The 19624-nt window shown below is 40.0% G+C and overlaps 3 protein-coding genes across 7 annotated transcripts; 2 read left to right on the top strand and 1 right to left on the bottom strand.

The window, feature by feature from the left end:
- Positions 1-1557: 1557 nt before the first annotated feature.
- On the bottom strand, positions 1558-5422 carry LOC121792818 (phosphoacetylglucosamine mutase-like). 5 transcript variants are annotated; one of them, XM_042190925.1, is made up of 9 exons: positions 5335-5422; positions 4873-5216; positions 4306-4425; positions 3894-4036; positions 3549-3791; positions 2721-3136; positions 2459-2634; positions 2159-2255; positions 1558-1965 (listed from the first exon to the last, which is right to left on the bottom strand). In XM_042190925.1, the coding sequence occupies exons 2-9, from the start codon at positions 5194-5196 to the stop codon at positions 1811-1813; spliced, it is 1674 nt and encodes a 557-aa protein (XP_042046859.1). In that variant the 5' UTR covers positions 5197-5216; positions 5335-5422; the 3' UTR covers positions 1558-1810. The 5 variants fall into 5 exon arrangements, with proteins under 5 accessions (XP_042046859.1, XP_042046858.1, XP_042046857.1 ...); XM_042190924.1 differs by having other exon boundaries at positions 4873-5213; positions 5310-5421; XM_042190923.1 differs by having other exon boundaries at positions 5310-5415.
- Positions 5423-6151: 729 nt separating this feature from the next.
- On the top strand, positions 6152-8408 carry LOC121792820. The gene is made up of 5 exons (XM_042190928.1): positions 6152-6390; positions 6524-6584; positions 6834-7420; positions 7504-7729; positions 7831-8408. The coding sequence occupies exons 3-5, from the start codon at positions 6893-6895 to the stop codon at positions 8193-8195; spliced, it is 1119 nt and encodes a 372-aa protein (XP_042046862.1). The 5' UTR covers positions 6152-6390; positions 6524-6584; positions 6834-6892; the 3' UTR covers positions 8196-8408.
- Positions 8409-15225: 6817 nt separating this feature from the next.
- On the top strand, positions 15226-16753 carry LOC121766505 (probable WRKY transcription factor 7). The gene is made up of 3 exons (XM_042162762.1): positions 15226-15951; positions 16033-16158; positions 16331-16753. Exons 1-3 carry the CDS (start codon positions 15299-15301, stop codon positions 16485-16487), a joined length of 936 nt encoding a protein of 311 aa, XP_042018696.1. The 5' UTR covers positions 15226-15298; the 3' UTR covers positions 16488-16753.
- The last annotated feature ends 2871 nt before the right edge of the window (positions 16754-19624 follow it).

Raw genomic sequence — 19624 nt, forward strand, 5'->3', positions numbered from 1 at the left:
GCATCAATTTATTAATCGAACCTTTTCAACTCAGTGATCATATTAATACTCTGAGAACTTAACTAAATATTTATGTCTAGCTAGCTGGGGGCAAGAAAGAGCAAAGTCACGATATCCAATGCCATATATAAATGGTTTTAACAATAATACCTAACTAAATTACTCCAAAAAACAACACCTAACTCAAAACACATTAATAAATAGAAGAAAGTGACGTTTTAATGTCTAAAATATATCGGAATAAATGCGATTCTTTGATATTTTCAATTTGCTTTTTTAGTTATCCCCTCCAATAAATAAAAACAAGAGATATTAAAATTACAGTTTTATTTTTTTTACTACTACTTTGATTCATATAGACCTTGTAATGATATTTCAACCTTTCCTTTATCCATTTTTATTAAAGTTGATATTTAAACATTATTCCAAGTTAGAAATTTGAAGACAAAATTAACAGATGAGAACGACAATATTCCATACATAGAGTTCCAAAAGCCCCTTAATTAATTTTGAGTATCAACATTAGTTATATCTCAACTCCCTATTCGAACCAAATATCTAAAGATCTAGACATTATTGAAATATTTTTAAAATGAAATTAATTTGAAACAAGATACCAAATTTTGAGATTTAAAATTTCAACTATCTCTAACAAAGATTAAAAAAGAAAGGCCTGTGTAGTTGCTTCTTCAACTTGAACTTGTAAGGTCAGAACTCAGAAGTGGTCCCACTCAATGGATCTTTGGAATTTGTTAGGCTGATCTAAGTTGATTGGAAAATAATACGAATTTTAAAGAAACTAAAACTCAAATATCAAGATACGAGTACTATAATATTTAATATTTCGTATATTCGATATTATGTATTGTTAAACGAAACGATAACGTAAACTATCACTTCATATTTCAACTTCACCTTTATTGCACGAAACTACACAATACATGAATCATTTTTTCCGTTCATAATTTCTACTATTATTCTCAATGTAATATCCTCATTCTATCTCATTTAAATTGATACATTTTTCCTTTTTAATATCCCGCTAAGAGTAAATCTTTTCTAAAGACATAAGTATCATTCTTTTGCCTTTATTTTCTCCATTTAATACGCAAAACAACATTACATAATATTATATGTCGAATAAAAAATACTCCACTTTAAATATGATGGACAGAGTAATACAATATATAGATCCATGTAAAAAATTAGCTTACATTCACTATAATCTACAGACTACATAATATTGGTTTTATGGTTATTCCCTAGAAAAATAATTTATTGCAAACTACTTCCTATGTCTGTGTCTGTGATCGGGAGTCCCATTTTTTCATTTTAGTTCGTCTGCCAGTAAGAGTTCCAATTCGCTTAGCTATAAATGGGAAGTAGTTCGGATATTCTACTAACTCTTTTCACTTATATTCATAAAACTAGTTCCCCATATAAAAGTAGAACCCACGTTCCACTATTTTTTCTATCCACTTTTCTATTTATTTATTAAAAATCCGCATCAAACTCACAATGAGACTCATATTCGCGGACGAAGGAAGTAATACAGACAACTCGAACAGGCTCCTTAAAAATAGATCAAAGCATAGATTCTACAATTTGAGGTCAAGATCCTTTATTGCATAGCAACGGTTCAATCATTCTTGGAACAACCAAGTTGAAAGATTGTCAAATACTTGTTTGAGGAAATAGGAATTAATCTGCAAAAGTGTAGAATGGGATTTACAAGCTCAGTAGTTGTAGACGTCCCATCCTGTCAGCTCATGATTGCAGAAACTACGTACCTCGACAGATAATGGATTCATTAGCTACGGCCAAATCCAAGATATTGTTCCACAAGCCTCACCACCGACTTAGCTAAGTCGTCTGCTGCTTCTTGGTTCGATGCTTCAGCATACACTCTTACCACATCTTCAGTTCCTGAGGGCCGTATGAAACATCTTCCTTTCGGGTATTTATCTGACAAAAAACACCTTCAGTACTTGGCAAAGAAACAAACTCCAGCGAAATAGGTTTTGTGTTGCAGTTTATACATGTTCATCAAGTGTATAAGGTGAGCAATTCCATTGGGACATGTAACCAAGTACACTTGAATGCTTCAGTTAAACATATTTAACTGTGAAATTCGGCATGTGTATCATGATAAGCTTACCAGTTTCGGCATCAATAGCTTCTTGTATACCGGTCGGGCTCACAACTTTAGTCTCTGCATTTGCAGTAATAACCGCGGTTCTGTCAACAACCTTTACCTGAAGAAGTGAACGAAGATTAAAGGAACATGATATTACATGAATGAAAAGTTTTAGCCTTTGGTAGGTTTCAGTTTTGTTAGTTTGTAAACATTTCCCTATGGAAAACATGTTTCGGAGTAGGAGTCTTCAATCTTCTTCTCTTTTCTGTCACACTTATACAAGGAACATTGAAGAATATACTCTAATAAGGAGAAACAAACCTTAAGCTGTCTACTAGGTAAATCTTGATAAAGTTCATTCCATTTATGGATAGACCATCCCATATGTTTCAAGATAGCTTCCACTAAAAACAACCCGCTTAATGCGTCTCCAACAGCTTGATTAATCAATACGCTTACAGCCAATAACCTCAAAGCAGCCTTGTGTTGATCCGAATCTAGAGATAACCGAACAGAAGCATTTGCTTTATCAGAAGCAAGTTGGTCACAGAACAAAAGGTAGCACAAGAAGAGCTCACTTCACCTTTTGATGTTGATGAAAGTTCCTGGTTTTTTATCTCCAACCATGACAGAAAGGCATCTGAAAACAAGACAGTTCCATGCCCATTGGCCTCGAAATAAATGCCAATATCATAATCGGCAGCTTTTTCATGCAGGTGCTTGACACCTGTTGGAGTCATAACAACTTCCAGCCCCATCTGCTTCAGGTAATCAGTGGATGCACCATTAGCATAAGCCGTCTGTACCACACCTAGTGAAGCTTTATAGGAATTGTTTGTCTTTCCATCTTCGGGTCCATTAAGAAGGCATAACTGTTCCTTGAGGAACAAAGCAAATAGAGACAATATCTTGTCCCCATCAACAAGGTCAATCTTATTACTATTTGATATTACATAGAAATATACAAGGCGGTCAGCATCTCCATCTAAACTGGCACACCTGAAACACTAAGCCAGACAAGTTCAGGGTTTCAGTTCCCCATTAACAAAAGATGGAGTAGCCTTGAAAATGATTACTATTTTGTAAGAAATGTTTCTGAGGAAAACCATAAATTAAATTGTTTAATTTTATTTTGAGCTGTAAATTACAACTAGTGAAGCCTTCTTTGACATCTCCCCAAAATAAATATGCATGCATTCATTAGAAAAACTGTGCAAAGCATCTACCAATCAAAAGACAACAACTTCATGAAAGGAAGATACTTGTACACCATCACCCAGACAACAAAACAATAACAAAAGTAAAAATTTACGATTTATATGCATTTTAGAGATAAACCTTAAAGTGATGAGGCCCTTACATGAAAATTCCTGGCTAATTTAATATAGGATCCAGAAGGAAGATAGCTCACCTCATGCCAGCATCAGCGTGGCCTAAATTACGAGGAACCATCTTCTCTTTCTGCACATAGTCAGCACCTACACCTTCATTAAGTACACCCTCACCGCAATTGCGAACATCAATGGTCAAATAACCTAACCTTGTCTTCAAATTTTCAAGCTTTTCTCCTCCCACACCGTCAGCGCCATCCACAATCAATTTATCACTCACATTTTTGCTGCTATCTCCGTGGGGAATATAATCCAACAAGCACCTGAAATATCACATACAGACTTACATGGCACCTCTGACGAAAAATCTCAATGCCAGACTGATAATCACATAGTATAAAATAAAATATTCCAATGAAACTAACCTAAAGGACGTCAACATTTGGTTATAATAATTGAGTTCAGTTGCTTCAATGCCCTTATTTTTTGCACGAACCATCCAGTGCAGTTGAGGAGTTGTCAGGATTCCCATATCTGAGGCAGTGGTGCCCATAAGTGAAGTTATGCCCTATTAAATGTTAATGAGCTTGCCCCCATCAGTACTTTTAAACAACAAAACCCTACCTAGGATTGAAACAAAATGAATACAAAAGGGCCAAGTTTGGTTTGAAAAAACTTTTCAGATAAGAGAATGCATGATAGATATCCAATTTCTGTAAGAAATCAGATGGAAAACAATAAATAGGTATCAAAATGCAACATTATGTTAGATGCTATCAAATAGATGACATGAGTTTATACTCACAAAAAAAGGGTAGAAATAAAACAAAGCATTACTTGTTTAGCAGCCTCGAGAAGAGTCTCCCCACTGGGCCGGGTATCTCTTCCCAATAAAACTTCCCCTGCAGGGGCTCCTTCAAGTATAATGTTTTCCTTCTTTATGAAATCACCAAGCAACTGTTTCAATAATCAAAAGAAGATCTCTTAGTCAACTGGGACTGAAACCTCCACATGAATCAAACTTCAACTATCAAAACAAGCACATCCAGCACCAAGCCAGTATCTCACAATCGCCCAAACCTCGATTTTCCAAGTTAAACAAAGGCATAGCTCCAAAAACTAAAACAAAAATCATCACATAGAAGTCGAGACCTCGCTTCTCCCAAATTAAAACCGTCCTGACACACAAAAGATCACAAATTTGGCAAAAACTTCTGTACATCTTGATGTAAAATGCATCCACCCCAAATAGGGTGAATTAATTCCCAATTAGGATTCATCAGTCCCTAATCATGGTTCATTGATCACAATTATGATTCAATCAACGGATAGGTTCCAAACAGAAGTCTCAAAAACGAAAAATCATCAACCACAAGAGGTATATTTAATTGAAGCTAATCGAACCTGGAGGAGGGAATGGGGATCTGAGGCATTAGCAAGGGTGTCGGCGAAGGGTTCCCAGCTCTGAGTAAGCATTCCACCAGATGGATCAGCTAATTTGACACCGTTATCAGAAATCTGATTGTGTGAAGCGGTGATCATCAGGCCGATCACTGACCTCGTCTGGAAGGACCGCAGAGCCGCCAATATCCCCACGCGAAATAACGTCGATTCAAGCAACGACGCATCCGCCCTAAATCCAGATGTGCCGTACGAAAACTTCGCTCCTGCTGGTATGGGGAAGCGAGACGCGGCGTTGAGAAGAGCCGATTGCTGCAGTTGGTTCATCTCTTCTTCCTTCACTACTACTGAATCAAGCCGATCAAAGTCAACATATGAATGTAGAATGAAATTCAATTGCTTTATTATCCGAAAACAAAATTAGAAATGATGAAAGTTACATTTACAGGGAGGCGGCGGTCGGACCTGGGAGAGGCGTTGCGCCGGCCGTCGGTGATTTTACCCAATTAAAATACCAAATCAGTTTAATTTACTTGGCTCGCTAACAATTTCCATGTACACTAATTATTTCAATTTCAATTTCAATGTAATTTCAGACTTTTAATTATATTTGTTTAACTTTTTAAAATAATCGAAATGTAATAAATATATAAAATAATTAGTAGGATTTAAATTATGAATTTGATTTGTGCTTTATTATTATTGATCTTTTTATGATAATGTCACATAATAATTAAATTGTGGTATGGTTTGAGCAAAAATATAATACTACTAAAATTAAAAAGGGATATAAATAACTTTTATGGTTAATATTGTTGTGTTTTTTTTAATGTCACCAACTTAGGGCATTCCACATTTATAGTGTCATGCTCTTCAACGAGTGCACAGTTATTACTTTTACGTCTTCTAGTAAGGTATGAACTGAGGTATTTATAGCGTTGTGATCTTCGAAGTAAGCACGCGTACTCAGCACCAAAGCACGACGTTGTAAGGCGGTGAGCACGCGACCGTTGCATGCTTGCGCACAGTTACTGCCATCCAATGTGTAGACGACGACAAGTGTCATGTTTCAAGAACTTTTAACATGTAATTGAAAACCGTATAGTGTAGTAGTTGTACTCATTTTTTGTATTCAACTATTACTGGGAGGGGTCAAAAAGCATGTGAATGGTCTAAGGGTCTTGATTATTAGGACGCGTTCACCAGAAATTGATTTATTTCTTCCCAATTATGTTGTTCGATGTGTGTTGTTTATTTCGGATGGCCCCACATAAATGATGATACCGCACTGTGTGTCTCTTAAATGAAATTGCTAAAGTCTACACAACAGGCGTGTTGTCGACTTTTTCAACAGGAATTAAACCAAAAAATGAGAAGTGTCCATTACCCCTCTCATCTAATTTTCCCCCCTTTCCCGTAACCCATTTGAACATTCCAGATTTCAGTAAATCCCTAACCCTAGCCAGCGGGCGTCGAATCTCTCATCCCGTCTCCAAGATTTATTCACGCCGTCAACAACAGGTTCAGAAGCTCTCATCCCGTTGTAGCCTTCAAGTGTTTGGTTGAATTCGTGTACCAATCTCCTCTTACCCCGCGATTCACCGTCAACATTTTTCGGACTATCAGGTGACAAGGGAATTTGGGTTTTTTATAGGTTGCTGGAAAACCAACATACCTACACCTACGACGTAGCAAGAAACGGATCACTTACAGAGGTACGTACTGCCCCGTCGGGGTGAGCATCTTCGGTTTGCAATTGAGCTTGCATTTTGTAATGAAATCTGCGTGCTTTGCTGTGCTAACTTCAATATGTGGCGTGCTTTGATTATCTAGGCGGCCATAATATGAGCCTTTTTTAGTTACATATATATTGACTTTAATTCCACCATTCCCATTGTTCTTCTGTTTTGGCCGTATTTTATTTTTTAATGTGTGCATATGTATCATATAGAAAGAGTAGTCAGGGACTTATCTGGTGATCAGCCTACCAAACATTTTACACAGCCATTGTGCCATACCCACGATGAGAACTCCAGTTAATTCAGCGAGATTACTGATGATGCTTGAAGACATCATGCTATTATACCGGGTAGAGAGCACAATTCTCGTTCAGCGTTACATCAGAGCCCGCACAAACCGTGGTAGGCGTAGGATCATTGAACATGCGAGGCAGTACAGCTTGATAAGCAAGGATCCTCAGCAATTGATTCACTTGGAACGACTCATTCATGTCACTGATGTTGACTGCATAGCAAACTTGAGAATGGATCGCAACACATTTGGGAAGTTGTGTCGCATCCTTACTGAGCAGGGAGGCTTGAGAACAGGGAAATGCTTAGGCATTGAAGAACAGGTGGCGATTTTTGTGGGCGTCTTAGCGCATCACAATAAAAACCGCATTGTTCGTTTCAGTTTTTCCAGATCCGGTTCGACAGTGTCCCATTACATGAACAAGGTTTTGGGGGCTGTTTTGAGTCTCCACAGAGTGTTATTGGCGAAGCCTACACCAGTGTCGGCTGATTGTACTGATAACAGATGGAAATGGTTCAAGGTATTTAATCTTTCCCCCAGCAGCATGAACTTGGTTTTAGCTTAGTTTATGTAAATGTTTGTAAACGGTTGTTGTTCTTGTAGGGCTGTCTCGGTGCACTCGACGGTACACACATCAACGTACTGGTTAGCAACAGTGACAAACCACGTTATCGCACGCGAAAGGGGTCTATTGCAACGAACACCTTGGCTGTTTGCGATCGCAATATGCAGTTTGTTTATTTCCTACCTGGTTGGGAAGGGTCCGCCGGTGATTCTCGCGTACTCAGGGATGCTGTGGCGCGACCCAACGGGCTAAGAGTTCCACAGGGTATGTAGCCTGGTCTATCGTTTTTCTGAGGTCATTGGATGTTATGTTTGTAGGATTTTCATGTATTGGGTTTAACTATGTACCAATCTCAACCGTTTCAGGCTGTTACTATTTATGTGACAACGGCTACGCCAATAGCAACGGGTTTCTGACGCCGTACAAAGGGGTTCGATACCACCTCAAGGAATGGGGCATAGGGAATGCACAGCCACAAAATCCGAAGGAATTGTTCAACATGAGGCACAACAAGGCTAGGAATGTGATCGAGAGAGCATTTGCGGTTTTGAAGATGCGTTGGGGGATATTACGTAGTGCGTCTTTTTACCCAATTCAAACACAAATCAGGTTAATCATGGCGTGTTTCCTTCTCCATAATTTTATACGACTCGAGATGAACACCGACCCCTTTGAAGCAGCGGTTGATGGAGAGAGCTCAGCAAAACATAGCCCAAAACTGAAGCGGTGAACACCATTGTACAATCTGATGCAAGTGGGCCACACCTTATCAATTCTGCTCTGTTTTAATTCTGCCCAGCCCAATCAATCTTAGCGAACGAGTCCTTAAAGTTATAGAACTTTGTCTCAGAAACTCATGATTTTTAGAAGAATTAATTTCATAATTTGTATGATACTTTTATCATATCGATTATTAAAGTTTATAGTACTTTGTTTCCGTTTACTTTTATTCTTACATGCACAAAGACGGGTGAAGGACGTTGCAAAAAAAATAAAATACGAAAAAGTAGTAAATATGAAAAGAGAATTTATACAAGAAAATGATAAGCAAAGAACAAAGTTACACTGAATACAAGTTGAGCCTTCCATTTTTAGACTTTTGAGGGTACAAATGTATTGGTTTTGGCTTTTTGATTCAATTATTTTGAAATAAATGACCGCTTTCGGCTTAAAATTAATACTCCTAAGTACTAATAAGAATTAGAAACATAATTCGAGTATCAAATTTATACTCCTAATTAACTAAATAGTGAAAATGTAATAAAATAAGCTAAATAGTGAAATATTATTTTGACCAATCAGGACACAAACTATGATAGTTATTCAAATCTAGCACCGTAACAATTTAAAATTTGTTACGGGGTATTATTGGTTTAAAATTCAAATTAAGCTTTTTTAATTATTAAATTTGAGAATGATGAGGGTGTTTCATAACAAATTAGCTTTAATTATATAACTAATTCACTTTGTATCTTTGATACTTTTACATTGTAAGATTAATATCAATAGACACTAATAATTTTTTGTAATTTAATCATAAAAAATGTCATTGAATATATTATGAAATACTTGCTTTTTTGGGACAACATAAAATGTGTAATATCGGCGTTACTTGAATTATATTTCAAAATTTTAGAATCATTGCAAATTTGGCATGGTTTTAACGTGAAAATATTTGAATATAAGTATAGCATATCAAATTCATGATAATCCTACTCAATTTATCATTACCTAGATATTTCATAACTTGTCATTAATCAGACAAAATCAATAATCCAAAAGTATGAAAATGGAATACATGTTGAATCGAATTCTAACAACCACTAATAAATGAGATTTTCAATGTTCAAATTGAGTTCACATACAATCGTCTTTCCATGTTTTTTTACTGCCAAAATATATAGTGCAATGCATTCATGAGCTTTGGTGTTTTCGAAAACACAAATACTTTGATGTAAGATTTATCATTTTCGAATGAGTAATAAGGAAAAATTTCAGTTTAAGAAGTTGGCAATGAAAAAAGTTGAATTTCAATTGCTAAAATACTAGTACTATAAATCAAGGAGTACTACATAATTTGTCAACTTTTTCCTCTCAAAACTTTAAATAGTGGGGTATAATTAGAGGTTTTTTTTAATCTATTTCCTATATAATGTTGAATTCATCTAAAAGAAGATGAAGTCAACATAAAAGTATTATTTTCGTGTTCTATGTTAAAATCAAAGAGTATATAAGATTCAAATCATATCACATAGGAATTGATTGCATCATAAAAAATGTAAATACAAATGAGGAAGAGTTCAATACTAGTTGAGTGATGTTCAATTATAAAATCAAGGGCATGTATAATATTCAAATCACGTCTTATAACTGAGTATTCTTATCAAAATACATAAATAGAATTCAGGACAGTAAAAAAAACTTTTAAATATAAGATTATCTTCATCCTTATAGTATTGATTATACCATCTGATTATTGTAAATAATCTATTTATATACTTGGCGTTTTTTTATTGTTGAGCAATATTGTTCATAATATTGTGATGGATAAGATCACAAATTAATTTGTGTTTGGTTTTAATTAATATTAGAAAAAAGGTCAATTTAACACACGCATATTCAAGATAGTAGTATAATTTATTTGACCACAATATTGACAAACACATGCAACATATGAGTACTTATTTAGACATTGTTTTGCTTAATAGTATGAGCATAATTTTAAATACTGGTGATCCGGCATGATACAATATCCAATATCCGATTACACCGACTTGATATACTAATAATTAGTAATTACATAGAAATTTTAGTGAAACACAATATGTAAACAGTAGCTCCACATAAAATATTCAAGTACAGAGATTAATTGACCCGAATTAACATAAAATCAATGTTGTTATAAAAATGTCAAACTCATAATCCAAAATTAAAACTTTATGATATTATCTCAAAATTAAATACCTGCCTTTATCTATAGGATTAAACAATTTTCATACAATTCACTCTCATCTGATTCACCAAACAAAAAATAACTCTATAATTGTAAAAACTAGTATAACATCTAGTAGTAACCGAACATCAATTGCGACATTATTATAAGAGCCCAAAATAGAGCCAAGTCATCCTTATGGTTGAGAAAGTAAGTCAAAAGAATTCCCTAATTGAGGTAGAAATTAAAAGGGATAAAATAAAATAATGAGAAACTAGTCATTTTATTCTCTATCATCCAGAAAAAGTCGAAACCATAGGAGGAATCCCATGTGATAACACCCCTCACAATTATGTTATTTCCCATTCAAACCTTGAAATAAAATGAATGAATTACTGACACAGTGAATAATTGTGGGTCCCTGGTCCAAACTCTTTAATAGGCTATACTAAAAATCTCAAGGTCTTCCTAGCGAAAAACTCACAAACCTTGATCAAGTGCTCGTTCCTTTCATAATTAATAAAAAAATTGTCTAGAAAACTACCCTCGGTTCAATAGTAGTAGAAACGTTTCTTTTCGACGCGATTTAAGAAAAGTTGTGTTAAGTGAATTAAGTAAAAGAATACTAAAAATGTTAAGAGACGAAGAGATAACAAGTAAGAGAAAGTAAAGTAACTGAAAAGAATTGTGTTGACTTTTACTAAAAATGAAAATGACTCCACTAAGGTCATCCACAATGGGACGCCCTAAGGCGCGCCTAAGAGTGTCCACTATGGGTAGGACACGGCTATAGCCGCGTCCTGGGCCGTGGGCGGGCGGCTATAGTGGGGAAGGTGGGCGGACAACTTTTGGGGGCTATTGGGGCGGCGGACGCGGGATAGCCGCGTTCGGGGCGAGGACGCGGCTGTGAATTTTGTTGAATTTTGTATTTGGAATTTGGGGACTATTGGAGGTGTCCACTATAGTGACGGAAATAGAATTTTGGGGCTATGGACAAAAACTGGGGCGGGGCTATTGGGCGTGTCCGCCTTATAGTGGACACCCTAAAGCCCGCCCTATGCACCGCCACGTCAGCATTTTATCCTCCTGCCCTTCCACCTGCAGTGAGGCGCCCTAAAGGGCGCCCTAAGCATTTTACTATTGTTTTGTTATTAATTTAAATGTTTTCAAATATATAAATGCAAACTTATTAAAAAACACCACGATTAACTAAAAGAACGACAAAAAAATCATTGATTTTAAAAAAAAAGTTACACGAGTTAGAAATAAAAAAAATGACTATTCTACAAAAGCCCCAACTTCCGGCTCAACTCATCGAAAAGTTACAAATGAAAAGTGAAGTCAGGGTATATATATAACAAAATTTTCGAATAAAAAAAAAACTAAAACGCGTTGCATAGTTCGCGCCATCGTCCGCGTTGCCCACAATGGGCTGACGATGCCCTATCGTCCGCGCTTCATCCGCGGACTAAGCATTGGGCACGGACGACGCATCGTCCGTCGTCCGCGGTGCCACAGTGGCGAACGATAGCGCGTCCGATGCATCGGGCGCGTTATCGTCCGCTCCATTGTGGATGGCCTAATGTGAAACGTATCAAAGGCAAAATGACTCCACCACTATGAAACAGAGGGAGTATAAAATTTAGATTTGTTCGTAATTTAATATGACAACAGAGTCTGATCTTGTAATATATTGTAGTTATTTTTAATAAACATCTTTTTTTATAAGGATTCGATATTGCTTAATTGGACTGTGATGATGTTCACATATGATTTTATGACTTTCATATCAGACATAATTTCATTGTATGATAATTATAAATAAATTCAAAATTTATAATTTTATCGGATAAATTTTAAAATTGTGTGATAAGCCAAAATTTGAGTAAATTTTATAATATTCTAATTATTTATCCTCTGTATTTTATTTATTGGAACCTAAAAAGGAATGTTGAATTATTAATTTAATAATATTATCATAAACAATTAAACAAATTTACTATAGCTTTATGAAAGTGAACAACCATCTAATTTTTACCCTTTGTCCGATCCATCGGCTCATTATGGCACCCACAATGGGGCGCCCGATGGAACTCCCTATGCGTGCCATCATCCTCGGGCGCAGACGATGCCTCTATTGTGGGTGCTCGCCATAGGGCGTGCCCTATGCCCACGCCCTAGGCTTCGGGCGCGGAAGAAGCGCGGACGATGGCCTATCGTCCGCGCCATCTTCCGCGGCATCAGGCACTATTGTGGGCTCGGCGGACGATGGTCGTGGACGATAGGCCATCGTCCGCGCCATAGGGAACCATTGCGGGCTCGACGGACGATGGCACGCATTTTTGAATTTTTTTTCCCGAATTTTGCCTATTTAAACCTCGTTTCTCATTCACTTGTTCATACAAACATCTCGTCTCTCTCATTTCTCGCCTCTCTCACATTTCTACCTCTCTCACATACCAAAATTAACCACGACGACGACACCGGTTCTAGTTCCTTGGAGTCAGGTAGGCCGACCTCAGAAGCCTTAGATGCAGCCGTTGAAGAGGCCATGGCAGAATGCTTAGTCGAAATGCAGCGCGAGGAGGAGGCGGAGGCGGAGGAGCAGATCCACAGACCTATTCGACGTCGGACGGTTGTCCGACGCGGCCACGCGACAGCTCACCAACGTCTGATTGCAGACTATTTTGCCGAGCAACCACGGTGGGGACCGACCATTTTCCGCCGCAGGTTTAGAATGTCGCGTTACCTTTTTCTCAGTATTGTCTGGGTTTTGTCGTCACGTGATGAATACATGACGTATTCGGAAGATGGCGTCGGTAGACCCGACCTTACACCGTTGCAAAAGTGCACGGTTGCACTCCGTCAGTTGGCCTACGGCACCACGACGGATATTTTCGACGAGTACCTCCACGTCGGGGAGACAACAGGCCGGGAGTGCCTGAAGAGATTTTGTAGGGGAGTTGTGGAGGCCTACGGCGACACATATTTGCGCAGGCCGACTGCCGTTGATTGCCAGGGCCTGATGAAGATGCACGAGACGACGCACGACTTTCCTGGGATGCTAGGGAGCATCGACTGTATGCACTGGGAGTGGAAGAATTGTCCGACGGCGTGGAGAGGTCAATTCACTAGTGGATACAAGGGCAGCCACCCGGCGATGATCCTCGAAGCCGTCGCTGACCATCAACTCTGGATCTGACATGCTTACTTCGGCGTGGCCGGGTCGAACATCGACATTAACGTCCTCAACTCATCCACCCTCTTCACCGAGCAATACAATGGCAACAGCCCGGCCATCGAATTCACTGCCAACATGCGCCAATACCACATGTGGTACTACTTGGCCGATGGCATATACCCACGGTGACCTATTTTTGTGAAGACGATCAGTTATCCAATTGGTGAGAAGAGGGTTTTATTTTCGCAAAAGCAGGAGGCAGCGCCGAAAGATGTCGAGCGGACATTTGGTGTGCTCCAAGCACGGTGGGCAATTGTGAAAGGGCCGCTCGTCTCTGGTTCAAGGAAGTCATCGCCGATGTCATGTATGCGAGCATAATCATGCACAACATGATAGTCGAGTAAGAAGGTGGGACCATCACCGACTGGAACGATAATGAAGGTGCATCTAGCTCGTCCAGCACGGCGACCGAGCCCCCAGCTAGAGGATTACCGACGTGCTTCAATGAGGTTCTATCTAGACAGGCCTCAATGCGCAACCAACAAGACCATGCCCAGCTCATGAACGACATGATTGAAGAAGTGTGAGCCCGTAACTGTCGTCACTGAGTTTGCGTATTTTTTTAATTCGTATTGTAATGTATTAATTTTAATAAATGAAATGAAGTTTTTTTCTAATTTTTGTAGTTATTTAAATATTCAAATAAAAGAAAATGCATAGGGCGCGCCTTAGGGCGCCACACTGCAGGTGGGAGGGTGGGAGAATAAAAATGATGACGTGGCGGTGCATAGGGCGCGCCTTAGGGCGCCCCATTGCTAATGCTCTTAGAGCAACCACAATGGTTAGGCGCGGCTAGCTCGGGGCGGTCCATAGTGGCGGAGGTGTCCGCCCACGGGGCGGACGACGAATCTGGGGTGGTGGGCGGCGGACGACGGATAGGCGACGGGGGGGGCGAGGACGCGGCTGCTCCCCTGTGCGCCGCGGCTATAGCCGCGCCTCCCAAAGCTTGCGGCGATCGGCGCGGCGGTTGACATGTTGTTGATTTTTTAATTTTTTTTTATTTACCTCTATAAATACCACTCACCATCTCTTATTTTTTTCACCATTTTCACATAATCCCTACATTTACTATCTACACTTTCACTCTCTAAAAATGCACGGTCGGCCCCAAGCACCTCGTTTTCTAATTATTTACACTGCGATGATTTTAATTATACCTAATTAAAACTAAAAACATTATAAAATGAAAATTGATTATAAAATTTGGGGCTATAGGAAGTGTCCATCATAGTGGGCGGAAACAAAATTTTGGGGCTATAGATAAAAAATTGTGGATATAGACAAAAACTGGGACGGGACTATTGGGGTGTCCGCCTTATCGTGGACACCCATAAAGTCCTTTTGACTTTTGTATCCCTATAATCATAATGGCCCACACACAATAAGAATATTGGTCAATGCAGTCTCCCTTTCTCTCTCTAAATCAATGACGTGGAGCAATCTCAATGGCTCCTCCAATTAACAGCAAACACGGTCAGAATCGACACCACCCACAGTGGAATAAACACTCTTCAAAATAACACTTTTTTTTAATTAAAAAAATAGAAAAAGCATCACATGTTTGACCCATTCTCTATATTTACTTCTACTCTCTCTCTTCTCTGAGAATTCCGTCAACTATAATCTGCTTGTTTCTTTTCTTCTTTCTCTCTCTAGAAAAATGGCAGTAGAATTGATGCCGGGCTACAATTTCTCAGCCAAAACGGAAGCGAATGCCGCTCAAGAAGCCGCCGCCGCCGGTCTCCAGAGCGTCGAGAAGCTAATCAGACTACTCTCCCACTCCCACCAAAAAAGCCCCTCCGCCGACTACCGCGTCGCCGCCGATGTCGCCGTCGATAAATTCAAGAAATTCATCTCCCTCCTCGACCGGACCCGGACCGGCCACGCCCGCTTCCGCCGCGGCCCGATTCCAAACCCCCAAAATCCGAAACCAAAAATCGAACCGGTAACCGAACCGGCCGGTCCGACCGTGAGAGCCGAGGAAAAAGAACCGGGTTCGAAGATTTACCACCCGACGCCGATCCAGCGGCTGCCGCACCTTCACCACCACCAGCTGATCCGGAACGGATCCCTCGAGAGGAAGGAGTCGACGACGACGATCAATTTCTCTTCGCCGGCGAACTCGTTCCTCTCGTCGGTGACCAGCGACAGCGAGTCGAGGTTCCAGATCACGAACCTCTCCCAGGTGTCATCGGCCGGGCGGCCGATGGCGTCGACGTCGTCGTTCAAGCGGAAGTGCAGCTCCATGGACGAGTCCAGCGCCAAATGCGGCGGCTCGTCGTCGGGCAGCCGCTGCCGCTGCCCGAAGAAAAGGTACTAACATACTTGATCAAAATCAAAAGTTGAAAAAAATATTAAAAGTTAATTACCATTAATTGTTGTGATTTGTGACAGAAAATCAAGATTGAAGAAGGTAGTGAGAGTTGCAGCTATAAGCATGAAGATGGCCGATATTCCACCTGATGATTACTCTTGGAGAAAATACGGTCAAAAGCCCATCAAAGGCTCTCCTCACCCTAGGTAATTTTAACAATCGCTCAGAAACATTAACATTCCGCTCAATTGTCAAAATTCGGACTTGCATCTCTATCAGAATTTTTATATGACTACCTACACATGACATGCTCAATTGTATAATCAATTCTAGTCACATAGATCTAAATTTGTTATGTGGAATTTGTTGGAAATGCAGGGGATATTACAAGTGTAGTAGTTTAAAAGGGTGCCCAGCCCGAAAGCACGTGGAGCGGGCCTTGGACGACCCGACAATGCTAATAGTAACATATGAAGGAGATCACAATCACGCCTATTCCAATACGGAGGCGCCCGTTCTCGAATCCTCCTCTTGATCGACGGTCAGGAACTCGCCGCAAGTTTTGATCTCCGCCGTCTGGATAAAAAAGGAGAGAGAATCGATGTTGGTCAACGATGGCCGGAAAAAAGACAAGCATTGGCCCCATTTTGGTTTTATTTACTACTGCCACTCTCTCTCTTGCTTTTTTAGTGTATGAAATGAAATGAAATGAAATTAGTGAGGAGAAGAAATTGTGGACTTTGGGTGATTAAATTTAATCATGATGGATATTTTGGTCAAATATACATTGTTTATTATTTAGTTTCGTTTTATATATAAAATTATATATAAATTACAGTTTAATAGTACTAATTTCTACTACTAAAAATTGGAATATATTTAATAAAGCAAGGCCCACGCAATGTATATGTCTTGGAGTTGGCCACTTATTCCTTTTCCTTGCACCAAATGTTTATTGATTGAAAACTGGATATAACGAGTAAATAAACAATTGTGGTCCAAGAAAAATCAAGTGATGAATATATTGCAGTTGAAATTATTGACCATTATTTTGGAAGAGATAATTGAGGGTAGGTGGAGGGAGGATTGCAAGCCGATCAAACTTGGAATTTTTCGGCATTAAATATTAGCTAAAATATGCCAATTAATATGAAATAACATTCCTCATTTTATAATCAGCGAACATGATATATAATGAATACGCTACAAATACTTATAATCCATAAGAAACTCTAGTTAATTGATATTAAGTCAATTAGAAGATTTTTCATTATTTTGGGCCTGCACTATTAATTTAACTACTCATTGTATTTATATTGATAAACAGGCTTCGTAACGATAAGATAAAACAAAAAGGGGCAAATTATTGACAATCGTAATGTATTGATAATTAAATAAATCTTTGATGCTTAGCCAATTGTAATACTCCCTATGTTCATTATCATTTTTAATAATGGAGAACACGGATTTTAAAATAAAGTTGTAAAGTATACAAAAAATAAAAGTTGATTAACTTGTATGGATAAATTAAAATTTGTAAAATAAGATTATTAATTATGGATGATAGACAGATAAATTGTATAAATTAATTTGTTAAATAGGCAAAGGAGATATACAAATTATCAATGCATTATGAACCTACCTTTAATTATGAAATAATATCTTCAATGGCAATAAATGTGAAGTTGACTTGAATAAAACTATCAATGCCCCCATAAGTGCGACGATAAATGCTATACTAAATGGTGTAATAAAAATTTAATTCATAACAACACATTATAATAATCAGTAGTGGTAGTTATATAATTTTTCTTTGCACTTTCAAAGTTTTGAGAAATTTATAGTAGGGGAGTCAGGAATTAGACCATCCACAGTAGGAATAGCCCAGCAATAGCCCAGCCATAGCCCAGCCACTGCCACATCATCAGCACTAAAAATCCCCCTGCCACATCATAAATAGCACAGCCATAGCCTAGCCACATCATAAATAGCCCAGCCACATCACTAATAACAATTATATAAAATGACATAATTAACAATCACACAATATACGGAATTTAATTTACGAGACATATACGGGAAAAGTTTAATAATACTATTAAAATTTTAAAAAGTACAATAAATTAAAAAAAGTACATTAATTTTAAAAAAATACATTAATAAAAAAGAGTGACAATTCACTCCTCGTCTCCGTCGCCTCCGTCGCCACCATCGCCGTCGCCTCCGCCGCCTACGCCGCTGCCGCCGCCACCGGTCTCCCTCCGTATAGCCTCCAACTCGTCCTGCAGGCTCATGAGCAAGGTTTGAAGCACGCTCTTCTCCACAGGATCCGTCGCCACCCGCCATTCGGCCATCGTCTTGATCAACTGAGGGCGTGTTTGGGCGCGAGCGAAGAATTTGAGGTCCTGGGTGGATTGGCCAAGGGGGGATGCCGACTGGACCTCATGGGAAGCCCCGGCGTTACTTCTCGCCGCCTGCTGAGCGCGTCTGCGCCCAATCGGGCGAGGTCGGCCACCGACCGAACGCGGCGTGGGGAACTCCTGCGTCGTCTCGGGGAGGTCGTGGGAACCTCCGCTGCTGCCGCTGTAATCGCCGGTGTAGTTCAGTCGTTGCTTCTTCGGCCAGCCAGAGTCGACACCTACTCGGAACTTCTCGGACTCGCTCAGTACAAGATAGCAGTTCCAGTAGGTGAAGTCCTTGTATAAACCCTTCACTGGGAAGGCTTTCTCCGCTATTCTCCTACAGTCATCCTCCGTTTGGCCACTGCTCATCATGCGGAGTGCGTTGGAGTACAAACCCGAAAATCGGGAGACTGCCGCCCTGATTCGGTTCCAGCCCTTCCGGCAATCCTCCCCGTTGCGGGGCCTCCCCACCGGGCAAAATCTCTGGTAGGCTACTGCTATCTTGCCCCACATGTTGACGATCCTTTGCTCGTTCGAAACGAGAGGATCGTCGCAAACACTCACCCACGCCTTGCTGAGAGCGACGTTCTCGTCGTCCGTCCACCTCCTCCGTACCTCCTCCTCACCCGGCTGCGACGACTCGCCGACCTTCTTCTTGCCCTTCTTCTTTGGGGCGCCACGCCCCGGCACTGCCCCCCCTGAACTAGAGTCTCCGGAGCTCCGAGAGTATCAAACCCCAACTCATCCAAGGAGAAACTATCAAACCCCAAGGGTGTTTGGGTCGATGTGTGCGAAGACCCAGTCGAAAAATCAAAACTAGGGCGATAGACATCCCCCGCCGTCGCCGGGGACCCCCCAGGAGTCCCCTGTGTAGCCGGTACGACCCCCGGAGTCCACTGTGTCGCCGGTACGACCCCCGGAGTCCACTGTGTCGCCGGTGCTCCCCCGGGCATCATCTGCATCCCGGGTACCCACCCCGGTATCGGCGGAAACCCCCCCGGCGGACTCCCCCCCATTGGGGCCCCGGGCATCATCTGCTGCCATGGGTACATGTTGTAGTACCCGGGCACCTGACCCCATCCACTTCCCACAGGGATCGACGGAGTTTGTGACCCGCTACTCCCGGAACTAGGCTCGTTGTTGAGATCCATTTCCCGTTGTTGATCTTGAACAGAAAGAAAGATAGAGAGAGTACTCGTTAAAACAAGTGGTGCGAATGAAAATGACGAGCAAAGCGCGTATATATAGTGTTTCGGAAAAAAAAAATTAA

Source organism: Salvia splendens, chromosome 2, assembly GCF_004379255.2.
Source record: "Salvia splendens isolate huo1 chromosome 2, SspV2, whole genome shotgun sequence".
Taxonomy (NCBI): Eukaryota; Viridiplantae; Streptophyta; class Magnoliopsida; order Lamiales; family Lamiaceae; genus Salvia; species Salvia splendens.